At 49.6% G+C, this 16,301-nt stretch overlaps 1 protein-coding gene and 1 pseudogene across 3 annotated transcripts in view; one reads left to right on the plus strand and one right to left on the minus strand.

Moving 5' to 3' along the window:
- The window catches only part of ITGAL (integrin subunit alpha L), a 43,470-nt gene extending 33,019 nt beyond the window's left edge, over positions 1-10,451 (plus strand). For all 3 annotated transcript variants that reach the window (XM_020901619.2, XM_020901620.2, XM_070461200.1), the window contains exons 22-31: positions 1,547-1,657; positions 2,036-2,115; positions 2,220-2,306; positions 3,821-3,896; positions 6,220-6,330; positions 6,555-6,611; positions 6,707-6,805; positions 7,431-7,526; positions 8,423-8,533; positions 9,023-10,451. In XM_020901619.2, the coding sequence (XP_020757278.2) occupies positions 1,547-1,657; positions 2,036-2,115; positions 2,220-2,306; positions 3,821-3,896; positions 6,220-6,330; positions 6,555-6,611; positions 6,707-6,805; positions 7,431-7,526; positions 8,423-8,533; positions 9,023-9,208 (1,014 nt within the window). In that variant the 3' untranslated portion in view covers positions 9,209-10,451. The remainder of the gene's footprint in view (positions 1-1,546; positions 1,658-2,035; positions 2,116-2,219; positions 2,307-3,820; positions 3,897-6,219; positions 6,331-6,554; positions 6,612-6,706; positions 6,806-7,430; positions 7,527-8,422; positions 8,534-9,022) is intronic.
- Positions 4,903-5,752, minus strand: LOC139032877 (proteasome activator complex subunit 2 pseudogene; annotated as a pseudogene).
- Positions 10,452-16,301: the final 5,850 nt, after the last annotated feature.

Here is a 16,301-nt window from a genome sequence, read left to right on the forward strand (position 1 = left end):
CCTTTTGTGTTTTATTTCACTTAGCATAATGTTCTTTGCCTTTGCCTAATGTTTTTGAGGTTCATCCCTGGGATAGCATATGAATTTCATTCCTGTTTAAGGCTAATATTTTATCCAAGGATATAGCACATTTTGCTGATCTGTTCATCTGTGGATGGACCCTTGAATTATTCTTATACAGCGACATTCACTGCTTCTTTTTGCAAATTTTTGTTTATTTTTTTTAATAGCTGCATTGGGTCTTTGTTGGTGCGCATGGGTTTTTCTCTAGTTGCGGCAAGCAGACACTCCTCTTTGTGGCAGTGCTCAGGCTTCTCATTGCAGTGGCTTCTTTTGTTGCGGAGCACAGGCTCTAGGGCGTGCAGGCTTCAGTAGTGGCAGTGCATGGGTTTAGTTTCTCCTCCACATGTGGAATCTTCCTGGACAAGCGTTGGAACTCATGTCCCCTGCCTTGGCAGGCAGGTTCTTAACCATTGGACCACGATGGAAGTTCTGAATGCTTCCTTAAGGGACACGTAGTAGAGTGATTAAGAACTTGAGATCTGGAGTTAAACAGACCTGTGTTCAAGTTCCTACCAGATTCCTGCCAAGGTTGCCTAGTTATGAGACTGTGGGAAAGTCACTCGACTTGCCTGAACCCTTATTTCTTGTCTAACTTTCTTTCCAATCTAAGCTGAAATCTGTCCCTTCCAAGATAGTCATGAAGATAAAGGGTTTTGTTCTGTTTAGCCCAGGATCAAGTGCATTTTGGAAATGGTTGCTGAATGTATGGATGTAGCAGCATTTTAATTCTCCTGTGATTGTACCTCAATTCACGGAACCATTCCTATCTCTTTGGCTTGTTTGATTGCTTCCAGTTTTTCCCTAGGATAAATAGTATTACAGCGGACATCATTTTTTTTAAGTACTTTTTTAAAAAATTTTTCTGTACCTTTATTTTTTCTCCCAAACTTTAAACTTTTTTTTTTTTTTTTTTTTTTGTATTGGGGTATAGCCAATGAACATTAATGGTAGTTTCAGGTGAATAGTGAAGGGACTCAGCCATACACTTATGAACATCTTTTTAAATTTTTATTTATTTTTTTGGCTGCACTGGGTCTTCACTGCTGTGTGTGGACTTCCTCTAGTTGTGGCAGACAGGGGCTACTTTGTAGTTGTGGTGCTCAGGCTTCTCATTGCCGTGACTTCTCTTGTAGTGGAGCCCGGGCTCTAGGGCACACGGGCTTCAGTAGTTGAGACACGTGGGCTCTAGAGCGCCAGCTCGGTAGTTGTGATGCACAGGCTTCGTTTCCCCTCCGCAAGCGGGATCTTCCCGGACCAGGGATCGAACCCACGTCTCCAGCACTGGCAGGAAGATTCTTAAATGCTGGACCACCAGGGAAGTCACTACAGTGAACATCTTTGTACTGAATCCCTGATTCTTTGGTCCCACCATTCTCTACATGTGCCCTGGCAGGGAGGAGGAGGGCCCTGAGAGGTTAGTGGCCTCTGGGGAATCCTTAGCCTTGCCCACTAAAAAGCTCCTTCTCTCTCGTCTCACCCCCAGCCCCACAGCCATGTACCTGTGGGCTGCGAGGAGCTTCCTGAGGAGATCATGCTGCAGAGCAGGGCCCTCTCCTGCAACGTGAGCTCTCCCATCTTTGGAGCAGACAGCGTGGTGAGTGCCTCCGGTCCCCAGGAGCCCAGGGGCCAGAAGCTGTAAGCTCAGGTGGGGAGGGGAAGGTGATTGACAAGGCCAGGTGTACCCCACCCCTTACCCCCAAGAGAGTGTGTGCAGAGGCGTCCTGTGTCGTGTTTGAGAGGCTGGACTTTGGAATCGGAGAAACCCAGGGTTGGGTCATCTGTACTGTGACCATACACACATGACTTAAGCACTTGGAACCTTGGTATCCCCACCTCTACAGTGGGGATGAAGCATCCAGCCCAGGGATGTTCCGATGACTATGGCAGTGGGGGCGCGGGGCTGGGAGGGGCCAAGGCAGTCCCCTGAGGCGCAGGCCCCCTCCTTCTTCATACCCCTCTCCTCTCCTGCCAGGTTGATATCCAGGTGATGTTTCATACGCTGCAGAAAGACTCTTGGGGGGATTTTATCAAGTTGGACGCCAGTGTGAGCTGGTGAGCAGACCCCCACCCACGTCTCCACCCGCCCTTGGCCTCGGGCTGTCTCCCGTCCTGGCCAAGCCATCTCCTAACACCGCCCTCTGTCCTGCCCCCTGCAGCAACAATGAGAACTTAAGCCTTCTGGAGGACAACTCGGTCACTGCCAGCATCCCCGTCATGTACCCCATCAACATCCTCACCAAGGAGTGAGTCCTGAGCAGCCATCCCGCCTCTTCCTCCCGCCTCAGCCTCCCCACCCAGGGCCCCAGCCTTCCTCCCGGGGCCGCCCCTCCCTCCACCTCCTAGAGGCCCAGGGGTGATGAGAACTGATTCCAGCCACAACCCCAGCACATCTCAGCACTCAGTAGAGCGAAGGCCCTTGGAGAGTTCTGAGTCAGATGGAAACTTACTGACCTGGTGTCACCTTCTGCACCAGCTGCGATGCACAGCTGGGGACTTTCCCAGGAGCTTTTGATACCTCGTGGGGCAGCCGTTTGCCTCTGTCCCATTTACTTATGAACCACAAGGCCCAGAGAAGGGAGGAACTTGCCCAGAGTGGACAACTAGGAAGTACTGACCGCAGGATCTGAACTTGAGTCTGTCTGACTTCAAACCCCAGCCAAGCTCTTTACTACTTCCAGCTGTGCTAGATTCCCTCTTCCCCGGGGCCAGCAGAGCTAGAAGAGATAGAAAAGTTTTCACCATGACCCTTGCCCACAGAGACTTTATGGTCAGGTAGGAGAGCACAAACTCGTGTCCACGCAGAGTAAGTGAGTGTCAGAATGTGGTGGTAGGAAGGACCCATGGGGCTCACTTGTTGAATTTTCTCGTTTACCAAAAAGGGGAGGAAGCCAGAAAAGGGAAGTGGCATTTTTAAGCCATCTGAGTGAGATAAGGACGAGGATGGTGTCTGAGCTGGCGTCCCTGGTGCTTTTGAACATAAATGCCACACACAATGATGTTGTCTGAGGCGTGATATGGAATTAGAGTCAGGAAAGATGCTGTGGATTGGAGGAGACTTGGAAGGAAGGGTTGGTGGGGAACAGGGGCTTGAACTAGGGTCTGGAGGATGGGGGTGGAAGTGGTTCAGATATGGGCCAGGAAGGAAGGCATCTGTGGTTATCAGAGAAACAAGTGTAGTGGACAACATGGAGGCAGCAAACAGTGGGGCCGATCCGGGGAGCAAGGAGTGGGCAGGCCCAGAGGTGGCAGGTATGAGCGGGGAGCAGTCAGCAGGCAGACCAGGAAACAAGCAGGTCTGGCTACGGGGGAACACTGGACCTGACTCGTTGTGGGCACCAGGGAACCACTGATGGATTCAGAGGAGATGCATGACAAGATTAGGAAGGTCATTAGAAGGAGGGAGTGGGAAGTGGTCCAGAGGTGGGTGTAGTTCTCTAGGAGATGAGCAGTGGGGTCCAGAGGACAATGGAGGCCCCAGCGAAGTGGCGTCTAGTGGGGAGAACACAGCTCCAAAGGTCGCCCCTCTGTGATCCAGCCCTGGTCCCCCACTGCAGGACTCTGAGTAAGACTGACCCCTTCCGTGAGCCTGAATTTACAAAGGGCAACAGCAGAGCAGTGTTGGGATGATGTGAGACCGAGCCTGCGCTATTTCTAGAACAGTGGCGGGCAACTCCAAGGCTTCCCCTGGCCCCGGAGCCCCCGCGTGACTGGTTTGCTGTCTTCTCCACCATCTCCAGCTGCTCCTCTCTCTCCACAGCCAGGAAAACTCCACGCTGTATATCAGTTTTACCCCTGAGAGTCCCAAGACCCAGTATGTCAAGCACATCTACCAGGTATGAACCTCAATGTGAAAGAGTCCTTAGAGGTGCCAGGTGCAGCCCCATCCTAAGAACTAAGTCTGCAGCAGAGACCAGTTAGATCCTGTCCCTAAAGAACCCCAGTCCTCCACCTTCTGTGATCCTTTCCTAAAATGCTCCCAGTGACAGCATACTCATCGGCGCCTTTCCACCCCGGATAAATTATCTCTGGAATCACAGAACTCTAGAACCCAAGTACCTTGAGAAAGAACCTAGTTTTTTGAGTTTTGTTTTTATATTAAAAAAAATTATTTTTATATGGACCATTTTTTGTCTTTATTGAATTTGTGACAATATGGCTTCTGTTTTTTATGCTTTGGCTTTTTGGCCCTGAGGCATGTGGGATCTTAACTCCCTGACCTGGGATCAACCCGCACCCCTTACATTGCAAGGCGAAGTCCTAACCACTGAACCACCAGGGAAGTCACTGGTTTGTGGTTTTTGTATTTGTTTTACTGAAGTATGATTGATATGGGCTTCCCAGGTGGCACTAGTGGTAAAGAACCCACCTGACAATGCAGGAGACATAAAAGATACAGGTTAGATTCCTGGGTTGGGAAGATCCCTTGGAGGAGGGCACAGCAACCCACTCCAGTATTCTTGCCTGGAGAATCCCCATGGACAGAGGAGGCTGGCGGGCTACAGTCCATAGGGTCCAAAACTTAGCACGTGCTCATGCATAATTGATTTTTATTGCTTTTTTTGTTTTTTGAAATAGAAAATTCACATTTATTTTAAGATTCGATTATGTAGACATTTGATCTGCTAATTGTGTTCTCAGTTAGGTACAGAATCTGATTCATGTCTTTCAGAGAGAATCTGGGTTTTTGTTTGATTGTTTTTGTTTTTGCCTCAAGGCACTGCTTATAGGATCTCAGTTCCCCAGCCAGGGATTGAACTTGGGCCACAGCAATGAAAGCCTGGAATCCTAAACACTAAGCCACCTGGGAAGTCCCAGGAAATGTTTCTCTCTCTTTTTTTTTTCTAAACAAAGTATAGGTCATTTATTCCCCTTCTAACCCTGGGCTCAGTACATAGATGACTTCCCTTCACCCTTTGCGTTGACAATTTTCTCCAGGTTGCTGCTGATAATATGGTAAAGCTCAGCATAGAAGGCCCTCAGGTCCAGCACCATGGCCCTGAGCTCCCCAAAGACTGCCTCATCTCGTTCATGTACCAGGGCCCGGTAATCCATTACATGGGTCTCCTTAGAGGCCTTGGCCACAGCATCCCCATGTTCTGAGAAGTACTTGGAAATAGTTGTCTGGAAGGCTCCCACTTTGGTCTTGACTGCATTTACCCTCTCCAACACCTTTTCCTGATTGCCACCCCAAAGTCATTTCCATCCTCAATTTTGGGGATTAGATGCTGGATCCATGTGATCACCAGAATGCATTTTTCTTTGAGAGTTCAGACTTCTGGCTTAACCAGGGCAAGCAAGGCCAGAACCTTCTCATTCCCAGGGAGAAAGCTGCACTTAGGGACTTCTTTCTTCTCCTGCTTATCTGTTTCCATCTCATCATCCTTGGGTGGGGGATCTGGAATGGGGATGTCCAGTGGGGCCCGGAGAGAATTCAGGTCAGTCACATTGAAAGAGTCCTCTTGCAAGAGCTAATTAAGGTATATGATTTTCTGAGGTAAGAATCTGTTGAGGAATTCCTCAGCCTCCTGGAGAAGATTTTGCCTGAGGACATCCACCTGTTTGCGGGCTTCCCCACTCAGGCGCACCCCACAAGGCTTGGCCATGCTGCTTCAGTTGCTGCTAGATCTCCGGTCCTGGAAATGTTTCTTAAATAAATGCAGTGCACTTGCCAGAATATCCTTGCCAACCTGCATTGTGCAAATAATTTTCGCATCTGTCTGTGTTAAACGTCCTTCCTCTTTCACTCATTCAGAAAATGACTTCTTGAGAGGCTGGTTATGTGCTGGGTACTGTGTCATGGCTGTAGGGAAGTGCATGTGAAATGACCTCTGGCTCCTGCCCTCTCGCAGCTCACAGTCTAGTGGGGATACCCACACACACAAGCAGATGGTTTACCATCTTGCTGGGGAACAAAAGTGCGTCAGGGACTCAGCCAGACCTTCAGGGATGTCTGAGCAGTATCTTGCAGGATGGGCAAGGGTTAGCCACATGGAGGAAGCAGAGAAGCACACGGAACCCAGGCTCTAAGGGTGTAATTGACCATGGCCCGCTGCCTAATGAAGAGGGGGTTCTTGGGCTCCAGCCAAGGAGGGTTGGATCTGGGGTGGCAGTTGGGGTGGCATTCAGGGCTCTGCAGTCCCTTGTCCTCTGTACCAGGTGAGGATCCAGCCTACTAACTACGACAACGTGCCCCCACTGGAGGCCTTGGTTAGGGTGCCACGGCTGCACAGTGAGGGGCTCATCACCCACGAATGGAGCATACAGATGGTGAGTCAGCCCAGAGGCGGGGAGGGGGAGCTCCTGACGGGAACGAGGGGCAACAGATGGGTAGGGATGGGAGTGAGACTGGTTGAAGCTGCCAAGAACCAAGAGGAGAGAACTGGGAGACAAGGTGGTATCTGAGAGGTAGGGAGGAATAACGGGTCTGGGCTCAAGGGGCTGGCATCCTCTCAGCTCTGGACTAACTGAAGACCCTGCCTTGTCCTTCTCAGGAGCCTCCAGTCAACTGCAGCCCCCAAAATCTGGAGAGTCCATCGGATGTGGCTGAGGTACCGGCCATGACCTCAGCAACTGGGGCAGGGTCTGGGCAGGGGGCAGGTGGAAAGAGACCTCCCTGACCCTCTGCTTTCCTTCTTCCTGTCAGCCTTGCTCGTTTGGAGCCGAGTTCCGCTGCCCAGTCGACTTCAGACAGGAGATCCTTGTCCAAATGATCGGGAAGGTGGAGCTGAGGGGGACGATCAAGGTAGCAAGCACCCGCCGACCACAGACCCCAAATGGTTGGGGGAATGGGCTCAAGAGTTGGGGGTGGGTTCTCCCAGCAGACCTGCCTTTTTTTGTTCTGTCTTGAGGAAATGTCCCCAACATTTACACAGTTGCAGATGAAAGAGGACCAAGATTTGTTTAAAATTTGCAGGACTGTTTTCATAGGCTGATGGATGGTTCTCAGGGCTTCCCTCAGAATCTGCCTGCAATGTAGGAGACCCGGGTTCAATCCCTGTGTCGGGAAGATCCCCTGGAGGAGGGCATGGCAACCCACTCCAGTGTTCTCGCCTGGAAAATTCCATGGACAGAGGAGCCTGGCGGGCTACAGTCCATGGGGTCTCAAAGAGTCGGGCATGACTGAGTGACTATCACTCACTCGCTCACAGATGGTTCTTACAAGTTCTTTGTAGGAAAAACCTCCTCCCCACAGTAACGAGCAGCACGTTAGGACACTCCAGGAGAGAACGGGGTAGAGACAGCGTGCCCACCAGGACCCTTCCGCTGCCTCTGCCCCTTGAGTTGCGCTGGGGGCAGAGGTCGGGGGCCCTGAGTCCTCCTTCCCTCTGGCCTGATGTCTGCCCCTCCTGCACCCCCGCCTCCCGCAGGCCTCCTCCACGTTGAGCCTCTGCAGCTCCCTCTCCATTTCCTTCAACAGCAGCAAGCACTTTCACCTCTATGGCAGCAATGCCTCCATGGCCCAGGTATCTCTGCCGCCTCAGAAGACCCGGGAGCAGGGGAGAGCAGAGGGGCGGGAGGAGCCCCAGGGCAGAGCTAGGAAAGCAGAAGCCGGGAGTGTGGGAAGCCATGGAGGAGAAAGCTGGGGCTTTAGCGCCGTAAGAAGCTCCTCTCAGCCAGAGGCACGGGCCTTGGCGCAGCTCCCCACCACCGCTGGGGCAGACAGACCAACCATAAGGTCAGGATGAGTTTGACAGCAGCTCAGCCAAGGGGCCCCCCACCCCGCAGACAGGGCATGATGGGAAGGCACCCCGGGCAGAGAGAGCAGCACGTGCAGGGCCCAGCTTTGAGAGAGCAGGCAAGGCGGGTTTAAGAGCAGGAAGCTCAGGGACTTCGCTGACAGTCCAGTGGTTAAGACTCTGCGCAGCCGATGCAGGAGGCGCGGGTTCGACCCCAGGTCTAGGAACTGAAGAGTCCACAGGCTGGGCTGCATGGCCAAAATAAAGGAAAAATAAAATAAAAATATAAAAAATATAAAAAATATAAAATATATTAAAAAATAAAAAATATAAAAAAAAAATAAGAGCAGAGAGCTCAGAGCAGAAGGGAAGGGATAGCTGAAAAAGTAAACAGAAGCCAGATTCCGGCAGGCTTTGAGCTGGGATTCTGGTATTTCATCCTGGGGCTGAGCGAAGCCCTTTAAGGGCCTAAGGGGGGGCCCGAGGTGCAGGTTTGCCGGTTCATTCCAGTGGCTGTGGTGGGAGATGTACTAGAGAGGGAGGGTCTGGGCTGGAGCCCCGTGCTCTGCGTGACACAGTCCAGATGGGAAAAGCTGAGACCTAGGGTCTGAGACCAGATTCACACGTTGCGTCCAGGATGGGAAGAGCTTCCTCCCCGCATTTCTGTCTCTCCTCTCCCACAGGTCGTCATGAAGGTGGACCTTGTATATGAGAAAGAGATGCTCTATCTCTACGTGCTGAGTGGAATCGGGGGGCTGTTGTTGCTGCTCCTGATTTTCATAGCTCTGTACAAGGTAGGAACTTCTGGGAAGAACGGGCACCCAACCAGGCTGTGGAAAGCAGAATTGAGTGGAGTCAGAGAGCAGAACACCAAGATGAGAGGGTATTAAAGCCAGAAGGGGCCTCAGCCTACTCCTCCTTCTACAGATAAGCCCCCTGAGGCCCAAAGAGCAAGCAAGACTTGCCCCCATCCCTCGATAAGCACTGGCAAAGCCAGACCTGGGTACCCAGGGAGAAAAAGGAATTTCCCACGTATTGAGGGCCAGGCGCTAGGATACAGAGGCACAGACCACACACATGGTCCATGCCTCTGAGATGCTCCCAGTCTCTAGAGCAGACAGACACGAACATGCTCTGCATCCTGTAACACAGGAGCCTGACCTAGGCCGGGGAAGTCCAGGAAGGCCTCTCAAGGGAGGCGGCCTTTGAGTTGGGATGTGAAGCATGAACAGAAGTTAGGGTTCTGCGGACTCTTTGTTCACTCCAGTGTTGTCTTCCTACAGGTTGGTTTCTTCAAACGGAACCTGAAGGAGAAGATGGAGGCGAATGTAGATGCTTCCAGTGAAATCCCTGGAGAAGATGCTGGGCAGCCGGAGATTGAGAAAGAGTTGAAGGACCCAAGCTGCCTGGAGCCCCTCCAGAAGAATGATGCGTGTCCAGAAGATGAGGAGGGAAGTGGTGGAGATTGAGGTGCAGCCCATATGCAGAGGGCCCAGGACTGAACTTGGGGTGCCTGGTACCAGCCTACCTCTACCTGGATTTCACTGTGTGTTCCTGGACAAGTCACTGCCCCTCTGTAAGCCTCACTTTCCCTATCTTGAACATGGGCCCTTTCCTGCCTCCTGTTCAGGCTTGTGGTAAAGACCCACTTAGGGATGCACCAGGAAAGCCACAGAGGTGAGGCCTTGTAATCATCACATGTCCCGGTTCCCACCAGCCCCTGTTAGTTTCCACCCCTGGAAGAGAACATCTGATCTAAATTTGGAGCAATGGTCATCTCAGGACCTAGTAACACTCTAGGCTGTCATACCCACCTGTGCCTGGATGTCCTCAGAGACCTCAGACCACGCCCTCCTCCCCAGAACCTTGCCTTGCCTGCCCTGGAATCCTGTCAGCTTTTAATTCTCCTGCCAGAGCAAATCTCATCTATGTCACTACCCTGTTCCTGCAAACCCCATGGCCTTTGACTAACAACCAAATTCCTTAATATGCCTTCCAAAATCTGCAAAATTGGGCCCCTGTTTCCCTTCCAGACTCTTCTAGAAATGTCCCACCTTCCTTCCTGAGGTGACCAGCCTTTTCACTTGCACGGCTCCTTCTTGGTTTACTGCCTTCACCCAGCCTCTTCTCACTTCTCACTTCAGACTCTTCTCGAGTTCCTCTTGCCTAACTCTCAGCCTTCGGTTCTCAGCTCACACATCACAGAGCAGCACCAACCCCCAGCCCCAGCTCAGCTGGGCTCCCATGTTATACACGCTTACACAGCCCGTACTTGTTCTGCATAGCACTGATCATATTTGTTAATTGTTAAATGATTTACTTCATATCTGTCTCTGAAGTTAAATGATGAACTCCACGAGGGTGAGGATCGTAGCTGTCTTGTTCACCTTGGGACTCCTGGTGATATCACAGAGCCGGATACATAGTAGGTGCTTGACATAGTTTTACTGCATTAGTGAGGGTGCCTGTGGGAAGACAGGAAAAAAAGTTTGGGTGGGCCCCCTGGCAACCTCATCCATCGAGGCTCAGCCTTCCCTAGGCTCCTGCCTCCTCATTCCACAGCCCCCCACCCCAGGACCCCATCACATCCCACCGTGGCCCCCGCTGTGAGAGAGTGAGCTCAAAGATGGAAACTATGTCCAATGACTTGGCTCCCAGTGCCAGCCACAATGCTTGTATGTATTTAGCAAATAAACGTGAAACTCTGGCCAATTTTGTGATGTTTTTTACTGGTGTAACATTCCAGCCTGACTCAATTAAATGAAGATTTCCTCCTCAACCCTTCCACTAAGTGGGCCCAAAACAGTCAGATTTTTTTGGTTGTTGTTTTCTTTCCTTTCTTTTTCCTCCTTCCTCTTCCCCTTCTTCCGCTTCTTCCTCTCCTTCCCCTTCTTCTTCTTTTTTGCCATGATGACCCTCAGAAACTGACTTGTGCCTGATATTGTGAGTTAATTGAAGAGAAGCAGCAAGAGGCACTTCCCTGGTGATCCAGTGGCTAAGACTCTGCACTCCCAATGCAGGGGGCCTAGGTTCAATCCCTGATCAGGAAACCAGATCCCACATGCCGCAACTAAGGATCCTGTGTGCTGCAACTAAGACCTGGCACAGCCCAATAAATAAATAAATATTTTTTAAAAAAGAAGAAGCAGTGAGAGAGGCACAGAAAATGAGAACAGGTTAGGGAGAGGCACTGAACATTTATTAAGCTGTGACAATAGACCTTTGTTGACGTTACCCCCCCACCCCACCTTTTTTTACTTGTTGCTTGGAGATTATTTTCCACTTGGTACAAGGCAAGGGTTATGGGACATCAGGAAGGCTCTTGTGTGACTTGGAAGGTAAAGGGGGGGTTCTCTCAACTTCCTTCTTGGTATTTTTCTGTTTTCATATTAAAAGCCCAGCTGTCTCTGCGGGTGGCAGTCTGCTTAGTCTTGGAGAGGGAAGGGGAGAGGAGGGGTCTCTGATGAGACTGTGCCTTGGAAGGAAGCCTGGTGGCTGCTGCTGGTCACTCAGGATTGGAAGCTGCAGTTGGTTTTGCCAGGCTGGCCACCAGGCTGCGACTTCCCCATGGCTTCCCGAGCCAGGTCACCGGTGATAATGCCAGTGGATCCTGGGCAGATTCCAAGTGCTCGACGGCCATGAGTGGGAGAGCAGGCTTCCCAAAAAAGAAGCTACCTCACCAGTATCCCAGGTCGGCTTTGGGGAAACAGGGGTGGTAGACAGCCACCCTTTTAAATTTTATGTATTAATTTATTATTTTGTCTGTACTGGGTCTTCGTTGCTGCACATCGGCCCTCTCTAGTTGCAGCAAATCAGGGCTACGCTTTCTTCCGGTGCACAGGCGTCTCATTTTGGGGTTTCTTCTGTTGAGAAGCACAGAATTCAGGCACGTGAGCTTCAGTAGTTGTGGCACACAGGCTCAGGAGTTGCAGCTCACGGGCCCTAGAGCATGGGCTCAGCAGTTGCCGCACGTGGGCTTACTTGCTCCAAGGCATGCTGGATTTTCCTGGATCAAGAATTGAACCCATGTCCCCTGCGTTGGCAGGCAGATTCCTATCCACTGTACTACCAGGGAAATTGTAAAAAAAATTTTTTTTTAATTGAGATATTGTCGATTTATGCCCACCACCCTCTTTTTTTAAAAAAGCAATCAGTTGTAGGGCCTTGACCCTGAAACCACCTCTACCTTCAGAAGGAACAGAGGGAACTGGCCACTGCTGCCCTCTTGTGGTCAGTAGGATTCCAGGGGAATATTGAGTACAGCCAGCTCCTGTCCAGACTTGGGAGGTGACAAGCAACAAGCAACATTCTGTTCCCCAAGCAGTCACCTTCGATGATTCCTTTCTTTCTACAGCAGAGTAAGTGGGCATTCCTGAGCCAGACACACAAACCCCAGAACACTCTTTCAAAGCCTGCCAGCCTCTCCACTTCATCAATGCCCTTCTGGTCCAGCCCCCAAGGAGCCATGGGGCTGATTCCAAAGCAAAGACATAAAGAATGAAGAAGTGAGGCTCGTTTTCCCAAAGAGGGGAAAAAATGTTTTGACCAGGCGTATCACAGGAGAATTCCCTGGTGGTTTGGTAGATAGGACTCCACATTCCCACTGCAAGGGGCACAGGTTCCATTCCTGGTCAGGGAACTAAGATCCTGTATGCCATGTGGCATGGCCAAAAAAATAATATTAAAATTAAATCTCATCATGCTTGTGCGTGCTCAGTCGCTTCAGTCGTGTCCGACTCTGTGCGACCCTATGCACTGAAGCCCACCAGGCTCCTTGTCCATGGGGATTCTCCAGGCAACTTGCCTGGAGTGGATGGCTATGCCCTCCTCCAGGGAAATCTCATCATATCAAGTTAAAAAAAAAAAGGAGTATCACAGAACTGCTAAAAGTACATGGAATGATCTATAAGCCTTGTGAAGCAGGAGTCAGGTTCTATTCAGGATTTCCTGAGCACTCTGTCTCAGGCCCTGGGCTGAGTTTGAGGACATAGTAGTAAACATAACAGACAAGTCCCTGCCCTCAAGAAGCTTCACTCCAGTGGGAGAATAGAGCGAAAAGTAGAAATGTGACTCCAGGTAGGCATAGGGCCATGAAAAAAATGAAGCAATGTAAGGGGTTAGGGGGTGAAGGAAAGGGCCCTTTTACATAGTTGATCGCGAAAGTCTCTCTGAGGAGGCAATATGATGTGACATGAGGGAAAAAGTGCATGTTTTCATCCAAAGTGAAAAGTATTAGTCATTCAGTTGTGTCTCTTTGCCACCCCATGGACTGCAGTACACCAGGCCTCCCTGTCCATCACCAACTCCCAGAGTTTACTCAAACTGATGTCCATTGAGTCGGTGATGCCATCCAACCATCTCATCCTCTGTTGGCCCCTTCTCCTCCAACCTTCAATCTTTCCCAGCATCAGTCTTTTCCAATGAGTCAGCTTTTTGCATCAGGTGGCCGAAGTATTAGAGTTTCAGCTTCAGCATCAGTCCTTCCAATGAATATTCAGGACTGATTTCCTTTAGGATGGACTGGTTGGATCTCCTTGCAGTCCAAGGGACTCTCAAGAGTCTTCTCCAACACCACAGTTCAAAAGCATCAATTCTTCAGCGCTCAGCTTTCTTTGTAGTCCAACTCTCATACCCATACATGACTACTGGAAAAACCATAGCCTTGACTAGATGGAGGAGGAGAAAAGGACAAACTTTTTGTTTTTTTCTACATTGCTTTGTCTAAGTCACATAGAATGTTGTTTTCTTTAAGCCCAGAGCCAATGATTACACAAAACAACTCATCTTAAACTAAATAACAACAATGTATCCTGCTCGAGAACATGTTTCTCCTTCTAAGAGCCTTCTGAATAAACTTGTTATGTTTAAAAGCATATTGTGGGAGTGGGTCTAGTAAGGTTTTTCTATTATTAGTTCTAATCTCATTAATTTAAGATTTATGTTGTGGGAGTGGGTCTGTTAAAGTATATAAGGCCTTGATAAGACTAGTTAGGAGACACTCTCCCTCCCCCTTCTGATGTCTATGTCAGAAGCTTTCTCTGTCATTTTTCACTTTAATAAAACTCTGTTACACAAAAGCTCTTGAGTGATCAAGCCTGGTCCCTGATCCCAAAGCTAAATCTTCGGAGATCACAAATCTGACATTGTTCACCATAAGCTATCATTCCATAATGGTTTGATTCAGTGACCCTAAGTGTATATGGATTAAATCTATTGGTTTTATCCAATTAGAAATTAAAATGGAGAAAAATTTAAAACATAAGAACACCCAAGTCCACATTCCATGCAAGCCATCAAAGTTATGATGTATGTTATCATATGTCAAGCAGCTTCTAGAAAACTGTTCCTTGTGGGAGAAAGAGAGTGAAAAAAGTAAATAACTTCTTAGTATTATTAATGTTAGTTGCTCACTCTTGTCCAACTCTTTGCGACCCCATGGACTGTAGCCCACCAGGGTCCTCTGTGCATGGAATTCTCCAGGCAAGAGTACTGGAGTGGGTTGCTATTTCCTCCTCCAGTGGATCTTCCCAACCAAGGGATCAAATCTGAGTCTCCTGCATTGTGGACATATTATTTACCAATTGAGCCACCAGGGAAGCCCTTAGTATCCTTAGGAAGGGATGGAATCAGGCTCTTCAGCTTCCTAGTTGTGTCATGTAGAGCAAATTCCTTATCCTCTCTGGGGTTCATTTCTTCATATGCTAAATGGGAATAATAGCTCAGAGCTGCTCTGAGCATTAAGTAACATGTGCAAACTGCTTAGCACTATTCCTAGCATGTAAGCACTAATGGTGGTGGACAGAAGTGGTTGGTCTGTTGTGCAGGTGAAGTGAAGTGAGAGTTGCTCAGTCGTGTCTGACTCTTTGTAACCCTATGGACTGTGTCCATGGAATTCTCCAGGCCAGAAAACTGGAGTGAGTAGCCTTTCCCTTTTCCATGGGATCTTTCCAACCCAGAGACCGAACCCAGATCTCCCACATTGCAGGAGGATTCTTTACCAGCTGAGCCACAAGGGAAGCAGGAGGGCGTAGTAAAAGCGGCAGGCTGAGACTTCCCTGGCGGCACAGTGGATAAGAATCTGCCTGCCAACGCAGGGGACACCGGTTCGATCCCTAGTCCAGGAAGATTCCGCATGTCTCAACAAGAGAGGCCTCCACAGTGAGAAACCTGAGCACCACAACAAAGAGAAGCCCCGCTCACCGCAGCTAGAGAAAAGCCCATGCAAACAGCAAACACCCAGTACAGCTGTAAGTAAATAAATAAACAAAATGATCATTAAAAAAAAAAAAAGCAACAGGTTGACCAAGAGTCAAGAGACTTGGTGCTGGAGACCTAGATCTTCCATTATTGCTTCTGCCTTGACGCTGGAGAACACACATGTCCTTTCTGGGTTTGGTCTGCACCACCTGGCAACTGAAGGTATCCCAGGAGCTGTCACGAAGAGAGGGGTAGGAGCCGAGCATCTACATCTCCATCCTCATTTGAACCGATTTTAAATACCTAGACTACTGGCCATTTCCTGGCAGTCCAATGGTTAGGACTCAGTACTTTCACTGCCAAGGGCACAGATCCAGTTCCTGGTTGGGGAACTAAGATCCAGCATGAACGACATGACCCAAAAGAAAAACACAAAAACAAAAACACCAAGGCTACTTTGTGGTGCTGCAGTTGAACACCACAGGCACTGTGCCCAGGCCTTCTAGCTTTCAAGCACCTACATTTTCGAGCCAAAGAAAAATCCACCTCCAAAATAAGGAGATTGAATTGTATAATTAAAATAAATATTGCAGTAAATGTCTACTAATGGGATATCATGTCAGATATTCAAATGCAGTTCTGTTCAACATATATGAACTATATTAGATGTGAGAACTGGAGATTTTACTATCTGAAATTGTGTGTAGTAGGGTGTCTGTACAGAAATATGCATACAGTTTACAAAGGTCTTTAAGAAACTGAGATTTCCCTTGCAAAGTAATGTTCTGTCTCCAAAATCATCTAAACTTTGGAAACCACTAAACATACCAAACTATACTCAACTACGTGTCTAGGGCCCCTTTCCAGAGTTTGTAGATCACGAGAGGTTGGATTGAAACGTACTTAGAGAGGTTATTTGCTTTTGACAAGTTCTAAGGCGGCTGTGAAGATGGGCGTGGGGCCGAGGGTGATGTCAGGGTCCTGGGGCCCTAGAGGCCTCATGGAGCAAGGACTCCCCCCCTGCCTGTGAGGCTGAGCTGCTGGGGGCAGGTGGTGGCAGTCAGACGTGTCCTGAATGTCTCCTTCCCAGGGCACTGCCCAGCCTTCAGCACGTGTTCATCTCAAGATGTGTCCGGCAGCTGGGTAATTCCCTGAGGTGCAGCCTGGCCTCCCCAACTAAGGTCATGACTGGCTACACTCCAGAATCCCCCAGACTGATGGCACCAACTCCCCATCATTTCCTGAGAAGTCGAGTGTTGGGAGGGCTGAGACTCAGACAGGAAAGGAAAGGAGGAGAAAGGTGGGGTGGTAACAAGGTGGTCCTGAAAAAGACCAGCCTGGTGGGAAGGTCTTAAAGCCTGAAGC

The sequence above is a fragment of the Odocoileus virginianus genome, chromosome 33 (assembly GCF_023699985.2).
Source record: "Odocoileus virginianus isolate 20LAN1187 ecotype Illinois chromosome 33, Ovbor_1.2, whole genome shotgun sequence".
Classification (NCBI taxonomy): domain Eukaryota; kingdom Metazoa; phylum Chordata; class Mammalia; order Artiodactyla; family Cervidae; genus Odocoileus; species Odocoileus virginianus.